Consider the following 25230-nt stretch of genomic DNA (forward strand, 5'->3'; position numbering starts at 1 on the left):
GAATCAGACTCAGGTCATCCGGTTCCAAATGCCTATACTCCAGCAAACCGTTTCAATGATCCCCTTTACTTATTTCTCATAAGCAATTCTGTAAACGAAACCATGAGCTGCATTACGAAGTACATTGTTTATCCCAACAAGTTTTATTTTTAAGGTTTGTTTTTAATTATGTGTCTGTGTATGTCTGTGTGGGCGTGTAATCGTGAGTACAGGTACCTGCAGAGGCCAAAAAGCATCAAAATTCATGGCGCAGCTATGGGTGGTTATAAACTGCCTGATGTGGATACTGGGAACCAAACAGAAGTTCTCTGCAAGAGCAGTATGCTCTCTTCACCACCGAGCCATCTCACTCTAGCTGATTTTTTTTTTTCTTTAGTCTGGTTCTCACGTAGCTCAGGGTGCCCTGGAACTCCTGATTTTCCCTGTCCCCGACTTCCAAGTGCTGTGATTACAGTGTGTGCCAACACTTTAAGTGTTACTGCTCTGAGGGAAAAGATGGAGATGTTGTAGCTCTAGGGGGAGGGCTACCACAATGGAAATGCTGCAGCTCTGAGGGGGAGCCCCCCCCCCATGTACATGTTGCAGCTCTAAAGGGAAAGGCAGTCAGGAGCCAAGATACACCACACAACAAACCTCACAAAGATTTATTGAGAGCTACAAGAGGTTGGTTGTCACTGTCAGGGTACGGAATGGAGCAGGAGCCAGACTTCCTGGGCAGAGAAATTCGGGGTGGAGATTGGTGAGATTTCAAGCCAAGCCCAGGGATTGGTGGGATTTTGAGCTCAGGGATTGGTGGGTTTGGTAAGTTTTCAAACCTGGAAGTGGGGTCGGTCCCTTTAGACTACCACCATGCTGGGCCAGCTAGTTCGTTCCAGGTATAAAGAAAAGTGATGATAAAGTTAAGCTGAAGGTCACTTTTGGCTTTAATCGGGAGTATTAGATGTCTTTAACATGCTTGTTCAAGACGTCAGAAAAAAGAATACTAGTTCTATAGGTGTAGTAACGGCAGCCTGGTTCTCTATAGGTATAGTAACGGCAGCCTAATTTTATCAGATGGGCTCTGATTCTTGACTATCGGACAGAGAAATACAAAAAGAGATTTGGAACAAATATGAGACACTTCCTTTCCTCCCCATGTTCCCTCAGTTCTGTTCTGACCTCCCAACTTTGTCCTTTTCTCTTTTTGCTTTTCTTTTCTTTCTCTCTTTTTTCTTTTTTTTTTTTTCTTTTTTTTTTTTCCTGTTGTAATTGCTTTTGAGAGAGAGTCTTGTGTAGCCTTGGCTGGCATGAACTTACTATATAGATCAGACTGGCCTCCAGCTTGTGGCAATCTTTCTGTATTCTGGGTGCAAAACTTTCAGGTGTGTGTCATCATGCCTCCACCTTTGTATTTTGAAACAAGATCTTTCTATGTAGCCCTGACTGTCTTGGAGCTCATTACGTAGACCAGGCCGGCATCCAGTTCACAGAAATTTGCCTGCCTCTGCTTCCTGATTACTGGGATTAAAGGCATGTGTTACCATGCCTTTCTTTTCTCCTCCTCCTCCTCTTCCTTCTTAAAGTTATGTTTAAATGAATGAGTGTTTGGCTTACATGTATGCCATACAAACCTGAGGACCTGAGTATGGAGCTCTAGAACTTATGCGAGCAGCTGAGAAAGCTATCTGAACTTGTAATCCCAGTACAGGGAGATACTGCCAGGAGAATCCTGGGGACTTACTGGCTATCCTGTCAGGCTGATCAGTAAGCTCGAGATTCAGTGATAGACACCATTTCAAAAAACAATGTTGAGCAACTGAGGACAATATGGGACTTCTACCTCTTATTTCCACTTACATATACACTTACATATATGGATACAGGCATAGGTATGTACACACACAGAGTAATTATTTTTTATTAAAATAGAAATGAAGAGTTTAAACAGTTAAAAGCATGTTCTGTTTTACCAGGAGACCCCAGTTAAGTTCCTAGTAACCATGTCAGGAAGCTCACAATTACCTATAATACCAGCTCCAGAGGACTCAATATCTTCTGGACCCCTCGGGCACTAACATACATATGTCATCTACACACAGAGACACAGATACATAGATAAAAATAAATCTTTAAAAGACTAAAGTAAGTTACATTGAAGAAAAAAAATCCACACTTAATGTGGGTGGTGGTCCTGGGTTGAATAAAAAGGATTAAAGAAGAAAGCCAGCTGAGCAAAAGTGTTCCACCTTCTCTGCTTTCCAGTCGGCCAAGAGGAGTCGCAGCCATATATATTCCTTCCACTATGAACTCCTAGGCAGGGCTTTCTCTACCATGGTGGACTCCATTCTCTCAAATCATTAGTCAAAGTGAGCCTGACTTCTCCTGAGTTTGTTTTGACAGGTATTGTTCACAGTGATGAGAACAGTAATGGCTGAAGCTTTTCGGAAGCAGAAGAGGACGACAGACTCTTAGGACAGAGCATCCCCGTTCTGTCCTGGAGGTCCTCAGGGTGAGCCTGTTCCTTCCTTCCTTCCTTCCTTCCTTCCTTCCTTCCTTCCTTCCTTCCTTCCTTCCTTCCTTCCCTCCTTCCTTCCCTCCTTCCTTCCTTCCTTCCTTCCTTCCTTCCTTCCTTCCTTCCTTCCTTCCTTCCCTCCCTTCCTCCTTCCTTCCTTCCTTCCTTCCTTCCAACGTGGTTAATTCAATCCTCTACTCCGAGTGTGTGAACTGGAGCTCAGGAAGCTTCAAAGGCCCAGAAAAGCAGCAATAAGTTAACTATATGTGTAAAGAGATTATAAAGAATAAAATATTTCTTATAATCTAATGTGATCATGTCAGGATTCCCTGGGATTGTGATAACATCTCCTTTCTCTAAAAAATAAGGTCTAGGTACCTATTAAGGATTTTAAGTGTCTCCAACCTAATCACTCATTTTGCACCGCACCAAACGCTCCTTCTCTACAGCACTAAATGTCTAATATCCCTTGACCTGCTTGTGTTCCTTCTACTACTGTTTTGTTGTATGTGTCTGAGGCAGAATTTTATAAAGCCAGGCCTCAGCTTTACAGTGTAGCTGAGGCTAGTCTTGAACTCCTGATTCTCCAGCCTCCAACTCCTGAATGATGAGAGTACGAGTGTGCTTTATCACACCTGGCATCCTATTTCTTCTTCCTCCTCAGAGAGCTCTTCCTGAGTCCCACCTCCTTTCCCACAGGTCTTTAGATGAGCCTCCTGGGTGAGAAGAGAGAGCGTCCAGGCACAGTAACACATATGCCCACAAACAACAATGATCTGTTTATATGTCTCTTCCTGACATCACAACTGAGCGCATCCCTAAAAGCTGGAAATCTTGCCATAGTTACTGTTGTCTCTGGCACTTTGAATGTCTATGGCACACACCAGAACTCTGTAAATATGAGCTGAGTGGCATCATAGCTTCTCTGTCTCTTCTGACACCACCTCCTGCTTAGTACCATCTTCTCCTACCAGTGTGGTCTTCTCTGTGCATCCCAGAAAATTAAAAAAACAAAAAACAAAAAACAAAGAAACATTGGGTATGATAGATGTCCTCAGCCAAAGAATCCCCAGGCTGGTTTTAGTGTTTCTTGCATGGAGTAAGACTGCACCTCGCTAGAAATTGGGGGAGTCATGTGAACCTCTCCCGGAGTTGGGGCTTAGTTAGGTGATTTTGTGGTGGGTCTAAGTATGAGAAGAGAGTGCTTTAAATTAATGCTGTCATAAAACAACATAAATTGTTTGGTTGAATATCTCAAGCAATCTTATCTATATATACAGAAGATTATAATGAAGATAGGCTATAATTGGTTTAGAAATGAAGTTGTTGGTCATTTTTAAAATTGGTTACAATATTATTTCCCTTTGGTTTGAGAGAAGAGGTGTTTGGTATTTAGTGTGTGGATCACTAATCATGTGATCATGACCTTGCTATGACTGTATCATGATCTCTGAGTAAGCTTGTCTAAGACTGGCATTACATAGGAGAGTTTATATATAAGAAGACAGGGCTTGGTGTGATTGTCATCCCTCTTTTTTGAAAAACAAAATGTTTTATATATTAGTAGTAGTAGTAGTTAAGGGCGTTTGATGATTGAACTCAAGTCCTCACATTTATGCAACAAGCATCTTTATCTATTGAGCCACCTCACAATTCCTTAGCCACATTCTGAAGAGCAGAGTCTTCAGTGGGGAGTTGAGGAAATGAATTAATGTGTTTAGGATGTATGGGTTTATACTTGTAGAATCAACTCAGTTGTAAAAACTCTTCAAATAGCCCATGTGTTGGGTTCATCCATGAAAATCCTAGGTCAGGGGACAGACATTTTCTTTACTTATATATTTTTTAATGGATGGAATCAGGGCACCTTATTTATTTATTTACTTATTTACTCTATCTATCTATCTATCTATCTATCTATCTATCTATCTATTTATCTATTTATTTAGTGCATATGAGTCTGGAGTTACTGATGGCTTATGAACCACCATGTCAATGCTGAGAATCGAACCTGGGTCCTCTGGATAATCAGACAGTGCTCCCAACCACCAACTGTCTCTCCAGCCCAAAGACAGACACTTTCAATCTCCAAAGTCGCCACTTCTATGTCCATGAAAGGTTTCAGGTGATGTTGTGGAAACTAGGTTATGATTGCAACAGCTGCCTCTGTGGCCTGGCTGAGGCCCGTGGCCACTTCTCCTGCCTAATACGCCTTGTTCTCCCAGGGCAGACGGCACCTTATCTTTTTGGCAAAGTTGTTTGTCACAGCTCCCAGTGACTACCAGACCTACTTATTCATTTGAGCCCCAAGGAAAACCTGTCAGATACGAATTCTTTGTTGGTTTTGGGATCGTGGCCTCTGACCAGACAGGTTCATCTCCTCAGTCCGCAAGGGCCTTCTTGTTTCTGCCTCTTGTCTTGTGGGGTGGTGACCTCACCCTGGCTGTCAGTTTCAGGGATCCAGTGACTCACTGTAGGGTAAATCAACAGCCGGCACATGCCTGACTCCTGAGCTCCCTAAGGATGTGAGGCCGTGACCTGTCACCCTTCGGTGCAGTGCTTTTGAGTGTTGATGAACCTTTCCCTAGTATTAACCCTCAAGTGTCCTTCAACATTAAACCAAACAGCTGTGCTGTTGCTGTTCTGTCTTCATTATTCCTTTCTAGCCAAAGGATGGCTCTCTAGATCTTTCTCTCTTTCTATCCATCCTTCCTCCCTCCCTTACTTCCATCCTTCTTTTTTGTTATTTCTCTCTCTTCCTTCCTTTCTTTCTTTCTTTCTTTCTTTCTTTCTTTCTCTCTTTCTCTCTTTCTCTTTCTTTCTTTCTCTCTCTCTCTCCCTTCCTTCCTTCCTTCTTTCCTTCCTTTCTTTCTTTCTTTCTTTCTTTCTTTCTTTCTTTCTTTCTTTTTTCTTCCTTTCTTTCTGCATTCAAACTCACAATCCTCCTATCTCATTCTCCTGAATTCTGGAATTAGAGAGGTACTTGACCATACCTGGTCCTCCAAACACACCTCCTTACTCTCTCTCTCTCTCTCTCTCTCTCTCTCTCTCTCTCTCTCTCTCTCTCTCTCCTGGCTTCTTTTTTTTCAGTCCTCTTGCCCAGGCTTTTCTTCCTTTAGGGCCACACCTAAAACTGTGTTTAATTAGGTATGTTTGCTTGTTGTAAAACCTTAATAAATTGTTCACATCTGTAAACCATGTGAAATAATTACTTTTTAGTATTGCTGTGTGGATTCTTTTTAACTATGAGAGTAATTAATATATATATTCACTGATAAGGAATTTGAATAGGAAGAACTCCTTTAACTACTGTCTTCCTGAATAACAATTGGATGAGGTCTCAGGGGACCTTTTTTCTGTTTCTTTTCATGTGTTTATGTGCATTAATCAGCATAGATATAGATGCTTTTGAAATAGCTATAAGTAAGATAATGTGGATGGAAAAATGTCTGTTGATTAAGTAAGACAATTTTCTCTTAATTTAGTGGCTATATTTTTCCTAAAAGTAAATCCACCAATAGTGAAAATTGAAAGGACTAATGGTAAAATATAACTCTGATAGTTACAGGCTGAGAATTAAATTCCAAACAAAACAAAACAAACAAACAAAAAAATAAAACACCCCAAATCAGATAAAAGAGTTGAAAGTACTAGAGACAACTAATATAATTCTGATAGGTACAGACCGAGAATTAAATGCAAAATAAATAAAATAACCCCCCCCCAAACCATCCCATCAGATAAAAGAGTTGAAAGAACTGCTATGCTTTTCTAGTTCCTTCTTCCCATCAATTTGACATTTATTTCCACATATTACTTCTATTCAAATTCTAAAAATAATCAACTGTGCTATGTAGTCCTTATGCCCCCAGCCAGGAGGGATCCACCGCTCACCCACCCCTTCAGATGAGATTCACACACTTCCTTCCTCCCTCTTTGCTTTCCCACGGCCCAGCCTCGTGCACCCTTCTGCTCTCTCACACCCCCACCCATCTGCTCTCTACCTGGAGCCAGAATCACTGTAACGTGTTTAGTCAGACTGCATTTCAGCCACACTTTGAAACCGTCTGGGCTGTACCTGTAGTATACACCTACAGTCCCAGCACTCAGGAGGCTTAGAAAGGAGGATCACTCAATTCCAATTTTTTTTTTAATTAAATTAAAAACTAAGACTTGTCCAGGGTCAAGGAACAAGAGGCACCCAGCCCCAACAAAGCGCCTCTCGGTACCAGGCCCAGACATGAAGTGCCACCGTCAACGCACACTAATCCTCTCCCATCCACCTCCAGATGTACCTTCTGTCACAGTTGTCTGGGCTTTAGACTCCCTTTTGCCTCAAACCAAAGCCATCGCCTGTGTGAGCTTCTGTAGGATGAGCTGTAACTCGTGGCACATAGTTCTTTCAACCATGTGCTTTGTTCTTTTATCAGTGCGTCCTAGGACTCTTCTCATGTCAACCCACAGGAGTTTTCCTCCGTCTCTTTTATTGGGTTGTTTGCTTAGCTTTGGTGCTGGGGATGAAATCCAGGGCTTCATACAGGTTAAGTGCCTGCTCTACCACACAGCTACGTTCTAAGCTCCTCCTCATTGCTTTTAACTGCAGCATAGATTAAATTTGAGTAATGTTCCTGAAAGCTCTTTACGTGTTGCCTGGCATATGGGGAATGGTCACGGAATGTTCTTTATTTCACCACCAAGGTTCTTAGCATCTCCAACATAATAAAGTATCCCATAAAACTGTGGTTGTAAGCCCCCCTCCACACACACACACACACACACATACACACACACCAGCTCTCGATGATTTTTGAATAGGTCATAAATTTAATGTTACTGTCTCCGAATTACTTTTGTAGATTCTCTTTCCAGCTCCCTTCACGCCCTCTTTTGTTTTCTTTGTACGTACCCAGTTCTCCCACACACTCTGCTTCCTGGCTTTGGCCTGACAGGCTCTCTCCTGCCTCCTCCCACTGTCCTCTGGTGCATTTCCCTTTCCCAGACTTCCTCTGTGAAGCTTTTCTAAACTGCTCCCCCCCCAAAGAAGCCCTCTAGCCCTGGGCCACACCCCTATCTGTTTTGCTCGCTTATATCACATCATTTCTTGACAAGTAGCTAAGTCTTTGGAAGGCAACATGTCTTAGACTGCTTGGTGGGGGAGGAACCCGGCATGGTAGCACAGACCTATAATGCCAGCACTTGAGGAATGAAGGTAACAGAATCAATAGTTCAAGGCCAGCCTTGGCTACAATGAGACCAGGCCCTTAAAGTGGGTAGTGGTGGTAGTGGTGGTGGTGGTGATGGTGGTGGTGGTGGTGGTGGTGGTGGGACAGGATGATATCTATTCTCACCCTTTAACAGACGCTGCTATAGTAGGGGGGTGGGGTGGGGGGGAGAGATAAATCTCTCTTTTTTAAAATTTGTTTTGTGATACAAGATTTCTCTATGTAGCCCTAGCTAGCCTGCCTCTCTTTCAAGTGCTGACATTAAAAGTATGGGTCATCAAGTCCAAGTCCAGCTTTTTTCCTGTGTGTGTGTGTGTGTGTGTGTGTGTGTGCGTGTGTGTGCGCGCGCGTGCGAGCGCTCCACCTTAGCTGTCATTTCTCAGGAGCTTGTCTTTGAAACAAAGTCCCTTATTTTGAAACAAAGTCATCTTGTTTTTTTGAAACAAAGTCTCTTATTGGGCTAGAGCTTGCTTGACAAGAAAGTTAGTTGGTCAGCCAGTCAGCCCCAGAGATCTACGGGTCTCCTCTGCTCCAGAAAGAATGAATTCTCATTTTTACTAGCCACATGATTCATGTCAACTTTTTCAGCTTGGATTCCTCCATCTGTGATCTCTAAAATGGGAGTGATGATATCTATGACGAATGTGGAATGAAGACTGAAGGTGCTATAGCAATATGAAACACTGTTGCCTCTTCTCCAACTGTAACAATTCCGTAGCAGATTCAACCACTCTGCCAGACTCTCCACTGCTTGTGCTGGATTTGTTTCTGGTGTGGTTGTTTCTCGCCTTCTGCTCTCCATCTGCCTTGGTGGGCACTGTCTTCCCAAAGTCCCTTCTCAGTGTCCACCTCACCTTTCTCCTCCCAGTGACAGCTCTTCACAGTTTTGTTGGAAGCACCTCACAAACTTTTGTAAGCACCATTTCCTCTGCTTCTCTGAAGTCCCTCCTACTCTTCATGCTTTGCATGCCCCCCTGGGACAGGGAGCAGCATGGGTGTGGACACAGCTACCAAACCCAGGTTTCAAAGATGCTCACAAAAGTGTTCTGAGATTGTAGATAAAAGGGTGCCAGATGCCATCTCCCCGCCAGGAGGGGATCCAGGAGAGGAGCTGAGAGGCCTAGGTAGGTCCTGAGGCCAATGCTTACTTCCAGAAATGCAACATAGAATTGGGCAAGGCTGGAGGGGTGAGTTGGGGGATCTCTGGAGGCTTGACTCTAGAGGAAGTCAAAGGGAGAGGCTCCTGAACTAATTGCCAGGCTGGCTGCCAACAGCATGCCTGTGATACTTTGGTGACAAGTCATCAGGGAAGAGGAAGGAAAGAGGGAGGGAGAGTTGGTTCTTTGGGCCAAGACCCAGAAGCACATAGATAGACTGACTCTCAGCTCAAGAGGCTTTCCTAGGTCACTCTCTGTGTTGTCTCTTTCGCCAGCCAGCCTTCTCTGCTTCACGTTTCTTTCATGTTTCTGACTCACTGCCCATGTCCCTGTTGTTTGAGTCATTATATCCCTGGGAGTCAGGAGTCAAGGTTTAACATTATGGGGAGCAGGAGCACTACTGTCTGCTGTGTCCCTAAGGCTGACATTGACTCTGATGGTGTGCAAATGAACTTCCTATTCTGCCAGCCCTCCAGGTTCCTTACAATAAAGGAGATGTGTAGACTCTTGTGAACCAGGTAAGAGAGCAGGAAAGAAATACATGAAAATTACAAATGGCTAATGTTAATAGGGATTATTTTAGTTTCACCACCACCCATAATGCCATATGCTTATCCAGGGCTGCACAGTTCATGACAGACAAACCCGGATTCACACATCCAGCCTTTAACTCTCTCTTGTATAGTCACTGTACACGTTGATGGATTCCATAGATGTCATCACACAGCTGCATTGGGTACCCTTATGCTATCTCATTTCTCTTCCCCTCCTCCTTCCAGGGTCTTGCTATGTAATCCGTGTGGGCCTCTAACTCTCAGGAATGGTTCCTGTCTCAGCTTCCAGAGAGCTGTAATGACAAGGTGTACTACCATGCCTAGTTTAATCTTTAACTTTAAAAAAAAATTGATTGTTAAAGAATTTTATGTGTATGTGTGCCTGTTAGTCTGTATGTGTACCATATTGGTTAAGATGCCCATAGAGCTGTTAAAAATTCTGGAACTTGGGTTACAGGTAGTTGTGAGCCACCCAATGTGGGTTCTGGGAACTGAGCCCCATTCTCTCAACCCCTTGACATTTGACTCTTCATCTTCATTCACAGTCTTCCTCATCTAAGCTGCTTGCTAATAGCCACATTGGTCCTGGGCCAATCCACGTCTTCTCAACTCCTCATCTGCTCTCACATCACATCCAATCCAACTGGCAATGGTGCTGCTGCTACCAGTGCAGTCAGCCCCATCCCATCACCCCACCCCCACTAAAGAAAGTCCTTACAGTGATGCCAAGGCCATGCCTCAGGTTACCGATTTAACATCCCCTCTGCTACAGCCACGTGATCTGTGCGGCGAATCCCAATGCCTCAGCAGCTTCTGCTTCCGAGCTGTTGCCTGTCTTTCCCTCCATCCTGACAAGCTCCCTGAAGATGAGCAATTAACTCCTCCTCTTGCCCTCTCCCAAGCTTTGTTTATTACCTACTGAAATTGTAATTAAGGTGCCATGCCCAGAATTCCTTGTCCTCCTTCCCAGGAAGGAGGATACAGATTGGTCATTATTGTTTCTAATCCAAAAAAAAAAAAAAAATCTAAAATTGCAAACGCCCTCAACTTTGAAATTTTCTGAGTGCTGACATAACTTGTCAAGTAAAAAAAAAAAAAAAATTGGGACTGGCGAGATGGCTCAGCTGGTAAGAGCACTGACTGTTCTTCTGAAGGTCCTGAGTTCAAATCCCAGCAACCACATGGTGGCTCACAACCATCTGTAATGAGATCTGACGTCATCTTCGGGTGCATCTGAAGTCAACTACAGTGTACTTATGTATAAATAATAAATAAATCTTTAAAAAAAAAATTATGTGACGGGTTTGTAAAGTAGATACTCAGGAAATGGAAGAGCAGAGCAGGTGAGGTCACAGTAAAGAATGTTCCACCTGAAGGACAGAGTCCTTACACACAGTTGTCTGACAGAAACAGGAATCCTTACTACTTATCTCCTCTCCTCTTGACTCCATCCTGATAGCTAAAGTTCATTAGGAGGTTTCCGTCATAAGTGTTTCCGTCATAGCACTGGTATGGATGCAGAATTAAGAACTCATCTCTTTTGGGGTATGCCTTTAATTCCAGTACTCAGGAGGCAGAGACAGATCGAGCTCTGCGAGTCTGAGGCCACTCTGGTCTACATAGTGAGTTCCAAGACAGCCAGGGATATGTAGAGAAAACATACCTCAAAGAAATAAAGAAATAAAGAAACAAAGAAAAGAATACCTAACAGGAAAGAAAAAATAACGTCCTTAATTTTTCTTGCCCTCTGAAACTTACTCCAACACATTGTCAGTTCTATCTATAAATTATGCTTCAGATGAACCTGCTTATGCCAGCTTCATCGGCTCCCACTCCTTCAAGCCAACATCTCCCACCTAAATGGACCATCCCACGTTACTCTGAGGGGTGCTAGCAGCAAGTAAAGGTTGGTCTCTCCCATCCTTGTCTCCCTTGACTCCTCAGAACCTAATATCAACCCTTTGCCTAAGTCCTCATTATTATTCGAACCATCTTTAGGTTCTGCTCCCTGTGTACGGCTCCACCCACACTAGCCCAGTCTTCTTGCCTCTGGGTCTGTACAGTGCTGTTCTCTCTCCCTTCCCTGCTCCCTCTTTGCATGGGATGGACTATTTATCTCCTAGACCTCCACTTGGTGTCCCCTCCTTAGAAAACCATCTCTTCTATATGCCTCTGTGCTTCATACTTGTAGAGTTCTTAAATTTATCAAATGGCTGCTTGGCATGGTGGCTCATGCCTGTAATTTCAGCCCTTGGGAGACTGAGGAGGATCTTCAGCTAGATAGCAGTCAGGGATGCCTAGCCACACCCTGTCATAACAAACAAATCAAACAAACACAGATGGAAATACAGGTCTTCATTTAAATTTGAGTTTAGGATAAACAATAAATGTTTAATATGTTCCAGATAATATTTCTAGAGTACTTGTACTTTCTAATTTCTTCAACTAAGAGAGGACATAATCTAGGGTTGGAAATAAGAAATAAGGCATCTAGTTCTATTTGAATTCCAGATAATGACTATTTTAATATAAGTACTCTTTTTTTTTTAACACTTTACTGCTCAGAAGTTCTCTGAGGCTTGAACTCCTAGGTGTAAATTAAAGTTACCCCAAATAGATGAACTTGTATGAGTTTGAAAAGCAGAAGTACAGAAGAGGTCATTGTCTTTCAGAGAAAGATGGACAAGTCCCAGTAGACATGAGAGGTTGGTAGCAGGGCAGGGGAACACTGTGCTGTGCTAGAAGTACCTGCAAATTCTGACTGATGGGGATTGATCATGAAGTGTCCCTTAAGATGCTTAGGGTTGGGGCTGGAGAGATGGCTCAGTGGTTAAGAGCACTGACTGCTCTTCCAGAGTTCCTGAGTTCAATCCCCAGCAACCACATGGTGGCTCACAACCATCTGTAATGGGATCAGATGCCCTCTTCTGGTGTGTCTGAAGACAGCAACAGTGTATTCGCATACATTAAATAAATAAATAAATAAATATTTTTTTTAAAAAAGATGCTTAGGATCTAGTTACGACTTCATGACTTTGAATCTTCTGTATCTTTCAATGATTTTGTCATCATCTACTTCCCTGAGTTAAATCTCTTGCTCTTTAGAATGCCCACTGGGCTTCTGCTTCCTACCCTGAACCTGATCTGATATAGCTCACATCACTGTGTACTTCACCTCATCTGTGATTGTTTAATAGCCCATGCTCTTTTCTTTTATTACCATGGTTGAACCCAGGGCCTTACACATATTTGACAAGTAGCTGTGTCACTGGGCTCCATCGCCATCCCTGCTACGTATCTCTCTTGCTGCTGGAGCATCAAATCCAATGTTACTGAGCATGGACCTCCTTGCTCGTTCTGTTTCCTAGGATTCCTGGATTCCAACACTGGGTATGTTATGAGTATCTGAAACAGCTGCCTATGAGACAGAAAAAAGCCTATTTCTTCACTCCCAAGGGATGAAAATTAGAAAGGGTTTCCCACTTATATATCAGTTATCTTATGATCTCTAATGATTGGGAGCCAGACTAAATCAGCTACATGTGGTACATTTGGAGACATTGGGCAGGTGAAGAAACTTGTTGATTTGTAAGAAGATGATGAGGTGGATGTGAAAGAGAGATAAATGGCATGGAAAACCCAGAATAAGAAAAGGAATGAAGAGGCTAACGAAGGATGGGCTTCTAGATACAGAAAACCTGGGCCAGATAATTTCTCCACTTAAGGTTCAGAAGAAAGCAAAGTTCTTATCCTGACCCTAAGATACTGCTTCTGGCATCTCTCCTATCCCATGTTGAACCTTCTTGGTCAGTTACAAGACTGCTGCTACCAAGATGACTCTTCCGCAGCTCTTCTCATTATGGGTCCCTCTCATCTGTCAGAGCTCTGCTCAAATGTCAACAGAGATCCATCTATTATCCTATTAAAGCTCCATGCCTCCTCCAGTTAATTCCTGGTATATTAGCCTCTTTATATTCCTCAGAGCAGTTATAATCTATAATTATCTTGCTAATTTATCTGTTTACTTGTTCATTATTAGTTTCTGCCAATACAATTTAAATTGCCCAAGGACAAGAAACCATGTCTGACTTCTGCTTTGTACCCCCATCTCTTCTGACAGTGATAAGAATACATCGGGTGTTTAGAAACAGTTCTTGAATGATCATTCAGTGTGGTGAGTGAGTGAATGGTCAGCTCTTGAAGAAATTCTGCTAAGAGGCCATGGGAAATGGAAGAGCCAGAAAACACTAAAGAGAGAGGAACGGAGAGCAGGTATTTAGAGGTTGGATAAAGAAGCATTGTAATACTTCCAACAGGGACACTATTCACGGGGAGAGAGTACATGAGCATCCTGGAGGATGAACACCCAACTCTTGGAGGAACTGCTCGAAAGAGGAAGGGAAGATTTGTAAAGAGAGACAGAAAAGAAAGCAACGGAGAGAGCAAGGCCAGTGGTAGAATATGCCCTTCAATGCACACCCTGCAACTGTAGCCCTTCTGAAGTCACAAATGAGTCAGAAGAGAGTCTACTCTGACCCCTTACAACAGTTGCTCCAGAGACCTTCCAAGTATACTGAAGAGCAGTGAACTTGGCACATTCTTTTCTCTAAAACCAGCAGTTATTGAGCTGTGATTGAAGGGAAGACCACTATGAATGGGAGTTGAGAAAGGATTGCAGCATTGATCATTTTTTATTCTTTGTCTCCTAGGTCTTTTAGCACTTTCAGTAGAAAATTTCTCTGCTCAGTCTTTTTTTTTTTTTTTTTAACTACCCTCATTTTACTCAGCCCTCCCATTTACAGGTCATTTCCTGCAGGAAGATTTTCTGAAATCACTTCCTCCTGTCCTCTAATCTGTCTACAGAAAGGACTCTCAATCCATCCCTCACCCCAGCATACTTGGGGATGGAGACACTTTATCTGTCTGATTACACTCACTAATTTAGTAATGATAGATTTGGGATGGTGATGGATATATTTCACCCACCTTATCGCACTTTCTAAGGGCAGGGACTATGACTATTCTATGATCATTCTTCCAAACACCACTTCATGCCTACCTCCCCTCCTTGAAGGCTTAAACACTTAGAGACTTTTTTAAAAAGATGAAATGTTACTGATACAGAGGAAAGACAGACTGAGGGATAAACAAAAGGAGTGAAGAAAATAAAAGCAGGAAGGAGAAAGAAAAGGAAGGAGCCTGTCTGACTTCGAACACTCCTTAGTAGCAAGCAGAGGTACTGTGCTGTAACACAGCACCATAAGTATGCCTATCCTGAAAGGGGTGGGAACAATTGTGTAGGAGGCACCTGCTTTAAGGAGGGGCGGGATTCTGTTACAGTCAATTGGAGCAAACCAAGCCAAGTCATCTCTCTCTCTCTCCCTCTCTCTCAACTCCACTTTCCATTTATGGTCATAGAATGAACTCTGAGGAGGATCAGAGGATTGTTAATAAGGTAAGCTCATTAGGGCATCTAGAGAGGGAGGAAGAAAGTCTTGAGAAGTAAAATGTTCCTGGCAGAGTCCAGGCCCAAATGCCTTTTCCTTTACCCATGTCCTAGAACCATCAGGTGTGAAAATGTGGAAAGCAGGCTGTTCAGGTTGAGGAAGTCCTCGCCACCTGGACACAGACAGGAAGCAACAGCTAGTTGTGCACTTCTGCAACAGAAAGAGCTCCAGTTCTTCTAGCACCTAAGCATTCACCATCCTGGGCACCTGACAATGAGGAAGAACTACTAATTGATAAGAGTGTCTTTGTCTGGCACTTAGATGAGATAAGTAGTCATTCGAAGGAAGACCTTCTCACTTTGCCCAATCAACAATGAGTAATCCAACAACTGAGTAGAGACATTGAGACACTGTGCCGGGCATTGGGCCAGGTGTGTGTCAGACAGTTGTAAACATGAAGGCTACATTCCTGCTCCTGTGGGGCTTGTCATCTGCTGGATAGAAGTAAAAACAGGTAAATAGAGTATTGGAGACCAAGATAAAGATGATGAAGATACAAACTTAAAAAGATAATTAATTCCTTTGAGAAAAATGACTTGAAATTTATTTGGTTTTTGAGGCTGGAGATACAGTTCAGTGGGTAAGAGCTTACTGATCTTGTAGCAGCTAGGATTTAGTTCCCAATACCCACACCAGGCGCCTACAACTCTAGATCCAGCCTCTGGCTTCTGTGTCCCCGTGAATATGTGCACATAAACTCATGCAGGCACATACATCTACAGATTAATTTTAAAATAAATAAATAAATAAATAAATAAATAAATGCTAATGGATGAAGCCTTCTCTGGGGCTGGATATGTAGCTCAATAATAAATTACTTACCCAGCAGGTGTGAGACCATGGCATCCATCCCTAACACTGAAAATAAGAGTCCTCTCTGACTATGTTGCCTTTGCGATGAGACCTGAATGAGATGACGGAGAGAGATAATTCGAAGCTTTCTCTAAAGTGAAGGAACAATAAGTGTGGAGACTGTACATCTAGACCAGCCTTGGAATGGTCAAGCAACAGGAGACTAAAAGGCACTGCAGTCAGAACAGAAGAAACAAAACAGGAGGGGGCGGGTCTACTGCAGACTCATGATGCACGACATCACGCAAGAGCTTGAAAGCTGCTGATGTCCGTCACTCATGTCCAGAGGTTCTGCTTCACTGGTTGGAGGTGTCACCCAAGGAACCAGAAACTTAGGTTTCTCTGGTGGTTTCGATGTCCAAACAAGGCTGTGAAGCATTGTCAAGAGAAGATCTTGAGGGCCATGGCAAGGCACTTGGACTGAAGGAACTCAGAGGTGTTTTTCTGGTACTCACATCCAGAAAGAACTCTGTTAGGAGCTGTTGATGCTAGAAATAGAGTTAATGTAAATGAAACAATGCAACTGAGCATAGTGCCACACGCCTTTAATGCCCCACTGAAGAGGCAGCAACAAGCTGGTTCTCTGTGAGTTCAAGGCCAGAATGCTTTACATACTAAGTTCTGGGACAGCTAGAAACATAGTGAGACCCTATTTTACAAAAAAGAAAGGAAGAGGAGAAGAAGAGGAGGAGGAAGAAGAAGAGGAGGAGAAGGACAGGAGACAAAGGTAGACCAACAAGGTGGTGAAGAAAAGCAGTAAAATCCAGATATCAGAATAAAACAGACGTACATGGTGTAGTATACCTGTGAAATACCTGTGAAATACCTGTGAAATATGTTATATACTGAAATTAGCATTCAAGTAGGCTGTGGTAAGAGGATTTCAAGTTTGAGGCAAATATGAGCTACATAGCAAATTTAGGTCAGCCTGGGGCTACATAGAAGACTAGGTCTTTTTTTTTTTTTTTCCAGACAGGGTTTCTCTGTATAGCCCTGGCTGTCCTGGAACTCACTTTGTAGACCAGGCTGGCCTCGAACTAAGAAATCCGCCTGCCTCTGCCTCCCGAGTGCTGGGATTAAAGGTGTGCGCCACCACACCCGGCAAGACTACATCTTAAACAAAATAAAGTTAACAATAACAAACACACAAATACAGACCCCAAATGCAAGAGACAAGGAGAATGGACTAGCGTGTGTGTATTAATTTCTTATAGCTTCTGCAATAAACTTACCACAAAGTTTAGTGGTTTTTTTTTTTTTAACCACACAATCACTTAGAAATTTTTATTTCAAAATGGCCTATAGAAGTTTGTCTAGACACAAAGTTTAGAGTTTTAACACACATGGTTGTTTTGTTATTAAGCCCAGAGCCTTGTACATTCGAGAAAAGCACTATACCATTGAGTCACATCCCTATCTGCGTGTGTGTGTGTGTGTGTGTGTGTGTGTGTGTGAATATATGCCACATGTGTGGGTGCCCAGAAGATCTGAAGTTATACCTGCCTGTGAGTCATCTGATGTGGGCTCTGGACCTAATTCAGGTCTTCTGAAAGAGTAGCAAACACCTTTAACTGTGCAACCATCTCTCCAGCCCTCACATTTGCTGTCTTTTAATTCTTTAGTTCATAAGTCTGTAAAGGGTCTCACTGGGATAAAATTAAGGTCTCAGCAGGACACGGCTCCTAATGGATCATTGAGTGCATAATCCCTTCTCTTAGCTTTTGCTGCTTCTTTGCATCATGGCTCCCTTCCTCAACTGTCAATGCCAGTAATGTATGGGGGCTGGAGCGACAGTTTAATGGTTAATAGTGTGTGTCTCAGTTAGGGTTATTACTGCTGTGGTGAAACACCATGACCGAACAACAATTTGAGAAGGAAAGGGTTTATTTTGCCCACACTTCCATATAACAGTTCCTCATCAAAAGCAGTGAGGACAGGCACTCAAGCAGTAGAGGAACCTGGAGGCAGGAGCAGATGCAGAGGCCATGGGCAAATGCTGCTTCCTGGCTTGCTTCTCATGGCTTCTTTCACCTAAATTCTTATGGAATCGAGGACCACTTCCCTCATTTGGAGTCCTCTCCCTCATGGATCACTAATTATGAAAATGCCCTACAGCTGAATCTTATGGTGACATTTTCTCAATTGAGGCTTCCTCCTCTCCAGCAATTCTAGCTTGTGTCAAGCCGACATAAAACTATCCAGCACATAGTACTTGCTACATCTGCAGAGGACCTGAGTTAGGTTCCCAGCACCCACTCTGGGTGGCTCACAACTGCCTTTGAGTCCAGCTTCAGGATATATGATAACCTCTTCTGATGACCTTTCCTTTCATTCTCTCATACAGATACAAACATATCAATAAAGTGTGTGTGTGTGTATGTGTGTGTACATGTCAGCAATGTCAGTCTGAGAACTTTAAGAATGCTTGTAATTACAGTGGATTCACCTATGTACTCTGGGAAGTCTCTCTAAGCTCAACCAATCATCAAACATAGTACAACCTCAACTTAATTCTGTTTCTAAGTAAGGCAACGTCTTCGTCAGTTTCTAGGAATTGGATGAAGTGTCTTGCGTGGCACGGTACCCTTCTACCTGCATAGAAATGCATCTTTTGTGAAACAGATTTAGATCGTTGTTGGGTCTTTTTTTTTTTTTTAAGTTGGAATGGGAGCTGTTTTTTGAGATAGTTTCATATGCAGCCCAAGTTGGCGTGGAACTCATGGCAATCCTTTTGCCTCATGCTCCTGAGTTCTGGGATTACAGGCATGCACCAACACACCCAGCCTCATATTTTGCTGGTGCATCCTGATGTTGCACTGGGAGGTCTGTGTTTGTTTGTGGAGGTTTGTTTATCATGGTGTCACATTTGAGTACCTCTCTAGTAACTGTGGGGGAGGAAGAAGGGTGCCTGGAAGGGGTGCCCAATAAAGTGCTGCTGCTCTGTAAAGCCCATGCCTTGTTTTGTTATTATCATCAACAATAAAACTAATGACAAGGTTCCTCTCTGGTTATTTTGGTTGAGTGTTCATCTGTCCCTCAACAACCTCCTGATGCACAATGTTATGAGACTACTGAGATATGTTTGTAATGCCTGTACTGTATGAGTGTATCTATCTATAGGCTTGTGCGTACTGGAGTGGGACACCAATGAGCATGGTACACATGCAACAGTGTTTGTGGTCACATATGGGGACAAACAGAGCTTTTTCAGAATTTCCTAAATGTATCCAGGCAGAAAGGCTAGGAAAAGAGAAAGGGGAGCTAGGAAGAGGAGAGAACAGGAAGAAAGAGAGGAGAGAAGGAAGAGATGGTGATAGAGGTGGGGTGGGGAGTAACAAGGAAAGATCAGAAATGAAGGCAGAAGGGAGCTCCCAGGATCTGTCACTTAAACAAATGGGTAAGTTGATTCCCTTGATGATCTGGGTCTCTGGGCCTCTGAGATCAGTTGAAATGAGTAATTGTCAGGTACAAAGTAAAGGTGAACAAGAAAGCTGAAAATAAAAACACAAAGGAAAAGCATAGAGAAAATGGAAACGAGAGAGAGAGAGAGAGAGAGAGAGAGAGAGAGAGAGAGAGAGAGAGAGAGAGGATGCAGAGCCTGAAGTTGAGAGGCAAGAGTGTGTAGGCGCCTGCTTCCAGCTCTTCTCCAGAAGCTTGCGTGTCCCCAGACCTTAATAGGCAAGGCAGGAAGATGGAAGGCAGAGAGGCGCCAGGAGTGACAACCACACGCCAACACTCAGAGGCCTGCCAAAGCCACACAGTCCAGGACCCAAGCTTCCGGGCCCCCAACCCCCAGATGTAGGTGTGCCAGCCACCTGGGATGACTCATGCCCTGGCAATGTGAGCACGCATGCCAAGAGCGAGCCTGGGCATCCTGCCCACCAAAAGCACACCGCAGGCCAAGGGGGGAGACTCACGCTCTTCAGGGACTCACTCACGGGGGCTACCAAACCCAACAGTGCTACCTTGCCCACAGCGCATGCCCTGGTGCTCACCTCCTAGGTTCTAGAACCTAGGTGTCTCAGTCTTCACACCCTGCTGCCCCAAACCCTACTAGGGAAGCGGGAGAACCAGATGAGGCATTACGCAAGGTCTGCTGTTTACCTCCTGCACCGGGCCTCCTCCCTCCCTATAAAACCTGACGTGGTGAGGAGACGCTCTGAGTCCGATCTGGGTAACCGAGGCAGCCCGGGAGAGGGGTAGATAGGAGGTGCGAAGTGAATGAGGGAGGCGCAGCGAGGGGCGTCAAGTCAGCACGCAGCGGGCGTGGTCCGCCACTTGCGAGCTCGGGGGCGGCTGAGGACTAGGGTGCGTCGGGACCCCTGCTTTCCATGGAGGCTCCCGAGCTGGGCCCGGGGTTGGTGGAGCGTCTGGAGCAGCTGGCGACATGTCCGCTGTGCGGGGGCCCCTTCGAGGACCCAGTCCTGCTGGCGTGCGAACACAGCTTCTGCCGTGCGTGCTTGGCGCGCTGCTGGGGGGCCCCGGCGGCGTCCGGCTCGGAGGCGGCGCCCCCTTCCTGCCCGTGCTGTGGCCAGCCATGCCCCAGACGCAGCCTGAGGTCCAACGTGCGACTGGCAGTGGAGGTGCGCATCAGCCGTGGGCTGCGTGAGAAACTGGCGGAGCCCGGAGCCCGGGCCGGGAGACGACGCGGTGGCCGCATCCCCACCATGGGTTGCCTGGATCCCCACGGAGAGGTAAGGCGCCTTCTCCGGTTCTGGTTGTTGGTGAAGAAGAGGTTTGTGGGTGTCCTAGCAAAGGTGGGAGCCATGCTTTTCGCTCTGAAGCCCTAATGGAAATATAGGTGGCAGACAGCTTGGCACCAGAAAGCGGAGGCAGGAGGATTGCTCAAGTTCAGTTTGATAGACATAGCGAGTTCCAGTACAGAAATGGCTACATCGAAAAGATAAAGGAATTTTAAATAAGAATTTTAAGAAAGGGAGGAAGCGGGGAGGGAGGGAGAAAGACTGGCCAAGTCTTGAGTGAGTAGTTTGAGAAAGGGAGGTAGGACAGGCTGGAAGAAATTGACTCGGTCAGGGGAGGAGGAGGCTGGAGGGAAGAGGCAGAAAGAAACAGGCTAGTGGCAGTTAGAAGGCTGAGCCCCCTAGAGATCTCAGAAGCCTCCTGGAGAGCCGGGGTGGGAGCCAGAAAGGGGAATGGGGTGCAGACACCCGGATTAGGGAAAGGAGCAGCCCAGGGAGGGTGGTGATAGGACCCAATAAACAGAATCACTGGAGCCAAGGTTGACACTGGGTGCAGAAAAAGCAGAAATGGAGGGATGGGAAATTAGGAGTCTAATGCGAGTGTGAGTGTGTGTGTGTGTGTGTGTGTGTGTGTGTGTGTGTATGTGTGTGTGTGTGTGTGTGTGTCAAATCAAAGTGCCTCAAGTGAGGCAGGGGTTCCCCTAACAAGCCATAGCCGAACTGTGGGTTGTTATTGTTCTCAGCTCCTCCCAGATCCCCAGGCACGGGCGGAAACAGGTGGAAGCTAGGTCGGGGTGAACAGCTGGCAGGCCTCTTGCTAGTCTCCACGTTGCAGCCATAAAGTTTTCCACTAGGCCCTCCCTGAGCCCCTTAGACATCAACCACTCCTATTCCTTTACAGTACCTCAAAACCATCCATCTGGCTTTTTTACCCCTTAGCAGCCCTCCCGCCCTGGGTCTGGCTTCCGCCCTTTGAAGGCTTCACAGACCTAATTAGTCTAGGTGTAATTGCCATCCTCTCTTCTTCCTGCCACACTGGCCTTCCCAGCCATCCTCTCTGGAATCAGAAAAGAGGGATGAAGGAAACCCAGTGTTTGGAGGGTGAGAGAATCTAGCGCCCTCTTCAGGCTTCCATGGCTCCCTACAAAATCTGTAGGGTCTCTTAGGACACTTCTGAGATCAGGGGCCTGAGGGTACAGAGACATAATAAAACCAAAGAGCCCAATAAACGCCACTGAGCTTTTAAGACAAAAAGGAGAGCAGCTTTATTGTTAGGCTTTTATATAACAACTCTTAGCTCAAGGAATATGGGTGTGTGTCCCTTTTGTGGTGACGGGGTGGACATATATCTGGAAGACATGCTGGTAACTAAAGAAGGAGAGCATACTAAAAGAGAGCGTGGGCCTGGGAAGATTAAACAAGAGGTAAGAAGTAGTTGTGTTGAGGCTGTGGAAGGATGGAGAAGGCATATAACAGTCTGGATGAAGCTAGGAACCTGAGGAGAAAGTGATTTTGGAGTAGGCAGAAGTAAAGGACATGAAAGAAGAAGGGAGAACTGAAGAGAAAAATGGAGCAGAGCGGGCAGGGTGTTTGGGGTGGGGTGGGGAGATGGTTTTAAAAGGTGGGAAGGTATCAAGCAGTCAGAGCTCACCTGAGGCGGAGGGGAAGATGTCCCACAGTGTGAACTCACACCTATGTTTTCTTCTGCCCGTACCAGGATATGAGGAAGACATGGAGACGGTGAGTTCCATTTTTGTTTGTTTCTTCCTTCCCACTACCTACAGCCATAGCCATGACCTTCCCTCCAGACCCCTCTCTTTACCTCCACTTAGCAACGGGCTTTCTAGAGTGTAGCCTCACCTGTTTCTGTGACAAGTGAGTGGGTTAGGATCATCAGAAGCAGCATCAAAAAGACAGGGATGCCAATAACTTCCTTCGTCTCTCCAGATTCGATGTCCCAGCACCCAAGCCATCTAACTCAGAGGAGGATCTCCCTGAAGATTACCCCGTGGTCAAAAACATGCTTCACAGGCTGACAGGTGAAGAGGGGAGGGAGCGGATCATAAGCTATGCTCTGTTTGCTCCCTCTTCGCTCTAGAAAATGCTCAAGTCCACTTTGGTATCAGTTTTGACTTCCTACAGCTGAAATAATGAAGTGTCACAAATAGGTGGCTTGAACAACCACCATTCGCACTTCAAAGTCTAGAGATAGAAGTCTGAGGGCTAAGGAGAAATCTGTTCCATGCTCTCTCCTGGCTCTGGAAACCTCAATACTTCCTTGGTCCACAGATGGTCTCACCTGGGCTTCCTTCTAGGTACCTGTCTCTGTGTGCAAGTGTCTCCACTCTCTTTTAAGATAGAAATCATCCTGCATCAGGGCCTACTGTAATAATCTCATTTTTTAACCTGATTACCTTTGTGAAAATCCTCCCCTCAAACACACGCGCGCGCACACACACACACACGCATAAGGTAAATTCAGAAAATTGGGGAACAAAACTGACACCCCACCCCCTTTAAAGAGTCTCTTTCTATGTATCCCAGGCTGGCATGGACCTCTAGTCCCTGTCTTTGCCTCTAATGTGCTGAGGCTATGCATATGTAACTCCACAGCTGGACAGGAGGCACAATGTAACCCAGAACAATATCCTTAATTCCTCAGATCTCAGCCACGTTCCCTCACGTTTTTTATGTACCCCCAGACAGTACAAGATCCCTGCTTCCACCTCCTCCCATTCTTGGAAAGGGGGTCAAGACTCCAGCACCTCCTCTACCCCTTCTGTGCTCATTCCCAAGGTAGCTCTCGAGATGTTCCATTCCTTAGTCACCCCTCCATCTCACTTAATACAAATTCCTTCTAGCTCCTAATCCAGAAGCATTTCCTTAAAGCGCCCCATACCTGCAAGGCCAGCGACTCTTTCTGGTCCCTTAGGCAATTTCTGTATCTCCTCTGACCACACCTCCTATAGAAATGGGCCTGGCCTGGAAGGTAAATGGGCTGGTTTTACTAGATACCTTGGATTCCTCCCTTTGCCCTTCCTTTAAATCACTCTAGTTCCTATCTGGTATCAGTCTCTCTCAGGTATCAGTCTCTCTCAGTAAGTAGTCTTGCTGACCTGGCTCCCGTACCCAACCCAGATTCAAGGTTTTTGCTTTGTGTTGTTGTTGACACAGGGTCTTACTATGTAGTCCTAAGGGGCCTGGAACTTGCTATACAAGCTGGCCTCGAACTCACAGAGTTTTGCCCTCTTTGCTTCCCAAGTGCTGGGATTAAAGCCACCACACTTGCAGATTCAAGTATTAGTCATCATTCTCCCTATAAGTCCCATCCGCCACTCTTCCACCAACACCACACACCAGCCTCCCCTCAGGTCTCCATGCTGGGTTCCTTGACCAGCATAGTCTTTGTCCAAGTCCAGTTCCACAAAAGTGGTGGATCAGAGCACAAAGCGGCTCTGTGCCTTAGTGTCTTCCCATCCTGGTCGCCCTGGTCGCTAGGGGAACTGCGAGAGGACTCAAGCACCTCTGCTCTTCTTCACCCTTCTCTCTAGACTTAAAAAACGTACCATGTGTTGTTCCCCCTCTCCCCTCTTCTGCAGCTGACCTGACGCTCGACCCTCGCACAGCACACCGTGATCTGCTCATCTCCTCTGACTACCGCGGCGTGAGTCTGGCTCCACCCGGAACGCCTGCGCCGCTGGACAGCCCCGCGCGCTTTGATCAGCTCCCGGCGGTGCTGGGTGCGCAGGGCTTCGCGTCAGGCCGCCACTGCTGGGAGGTGGAGACCGCGGAAGGCGCGTCCTTCAGAGACTCTACAGCTCAGGATGAGAACGCGGGAGAGAGCTGCTACGCCGTGGGCGCTGCCGGGGAGTCCGTGACCCGCAAGGGCCTCATCAAGCTGTGCCCATCGGAGGCTATATGGGCCGTGGAGGGCCGCGGCGGCCGCTTGTGGGCGCTCACGGCTCCAGAGCCCACCCTGCTAGGTGGTGCCAGGCCCCCGCCGCAGCGCATTCGCGTGGACTTGGACTGGGAGCGGGGTCGTGTGGCCTTCTATGACGGCCGCTCATTGGACTTGCTCTTCGCCTTCCAGGCGCCGGGCCCGCTCGGGGAGCGTGTCTTCCCCCTGCTCTGCACTTGTGACCCGCGTACCCCGCTGCGTATCTTGCCTGGAGAAGCCTGAGCCTCAGGTCTCTAGCTCCTACCCTACCGCAGTAGTCCAGATGGCCTCGAGGCTACTTCTGTCCCTTGCACAAATCCCCACCTGTTTCAGTGACCTTGTCTGTAACACCTATCGGAACAGGAGTATTAATAAGCACCCTTTGTCCACTCACATTCTCCCAAATCAAAACCTCAACTGGCTTGTACATTCGTGCCTTTAAGCCAGTCTAGTCCCGAGTCTCCATGACCTAAGACCTTTTTCTTGAGTCCTCTTTCCGTACCATTCTAGGCCAGGCTAGAGAAAGAGGCTCTGTTTGTACCACCAGTGTTGGGAAACAGTCCTAATTTACCTCCAATCCCAAAAGGCTCAGGGCATGATGCACAGCAGGAAGTCTGCAGCTTCCTGCTCATGTCCACTCTGAGGATTCTCAGAGGAAAAAAAAAAGTCTTCCTAAGACATTTAACTCATAACCTAAGCCGCGCAGCTCAAACCTGAAGCCTAGAACATAAATTCTAGGATATGTATGCAAGCCAGTCTATACTCAACCTTTCATTTATGACTGTTTCCTCTGCTCGTGGCCTTTTCCCA

General features: G+C 45.5%; 1 protein-coding gene and 2 long non-coding RNA genes across 4 annotated transcripts; 2 read left to right on the forward strand and 1 right to left on the reverse strand.

The window, feature by feature from the left end:
- Window positions 1–818: 818 nt before the first annotated feature.
- On the forward strand, window positions 819–10459 carry 1700031A10Rik (RIKEN cDNA 1700031A10 gene). Its single transcript, NR_045439.1, has 3 exons — window positions 819–875; window positions 2380–2488; window positions 9970–10459. It is a non-coding gene; the product is annotated as an RIKEN cDNA 1700031A10 gene (long non-coding RNA).
- Window positions 10460–20077: 9618 nt separating this feature from the next.
- On the forward strand, window positions 20078–25013 carry Rnf39 (ring finger protein 39). The gene is made up of 4 exons (NM_001099632.1): window positions 20078–20477; window positions 22201–22223; window positions 22431–22522; window positions 24083–25013. Exons 1-4 carry the CDS (start codon window positions 20115–20117, stop codon window positions 24661–24663), a joined length of 1059 nt encoding a protein of 352 aa, NP_001093102.1. The 5' UTR covers window positions 20078–20114; the 3' UTR covers window positions 24664–25013.
- Gm33595 lies at window positions 21724–24109 on the reverse strand. 2 transcript variants are annotated; one of them, XR_385574.3, is made up of 3 exons: window positions 23383–24109; window positions 22344–22515; window positions 21724–22187 (listed from the first exon to the last, which is right to left on the reverse strand). It is a non-coding gene; the product is annotated as a predicted gene, 33595 (long non-coding RNA). The 2 variants fall into 2 exon arrangements; XR_385575.3 differs by lacking the exon at window positions 22344–22515.
- Window positions 25014–25230: the final 217 nt, after the last annotated feature.

Source organism: Mus musculus, chromosome 17 (assembly GCF_000001635.26).
Source record: "Mus musculus strain C57BL/6J chromosome 17, GRCm38.p6 C57BL/6J".
Classification (NCBI taxonomy): Eukaryota; Metazoa; Chordata; class Mammalia; order Rodentia; family Muridae; genus Mus; species Mus musculus.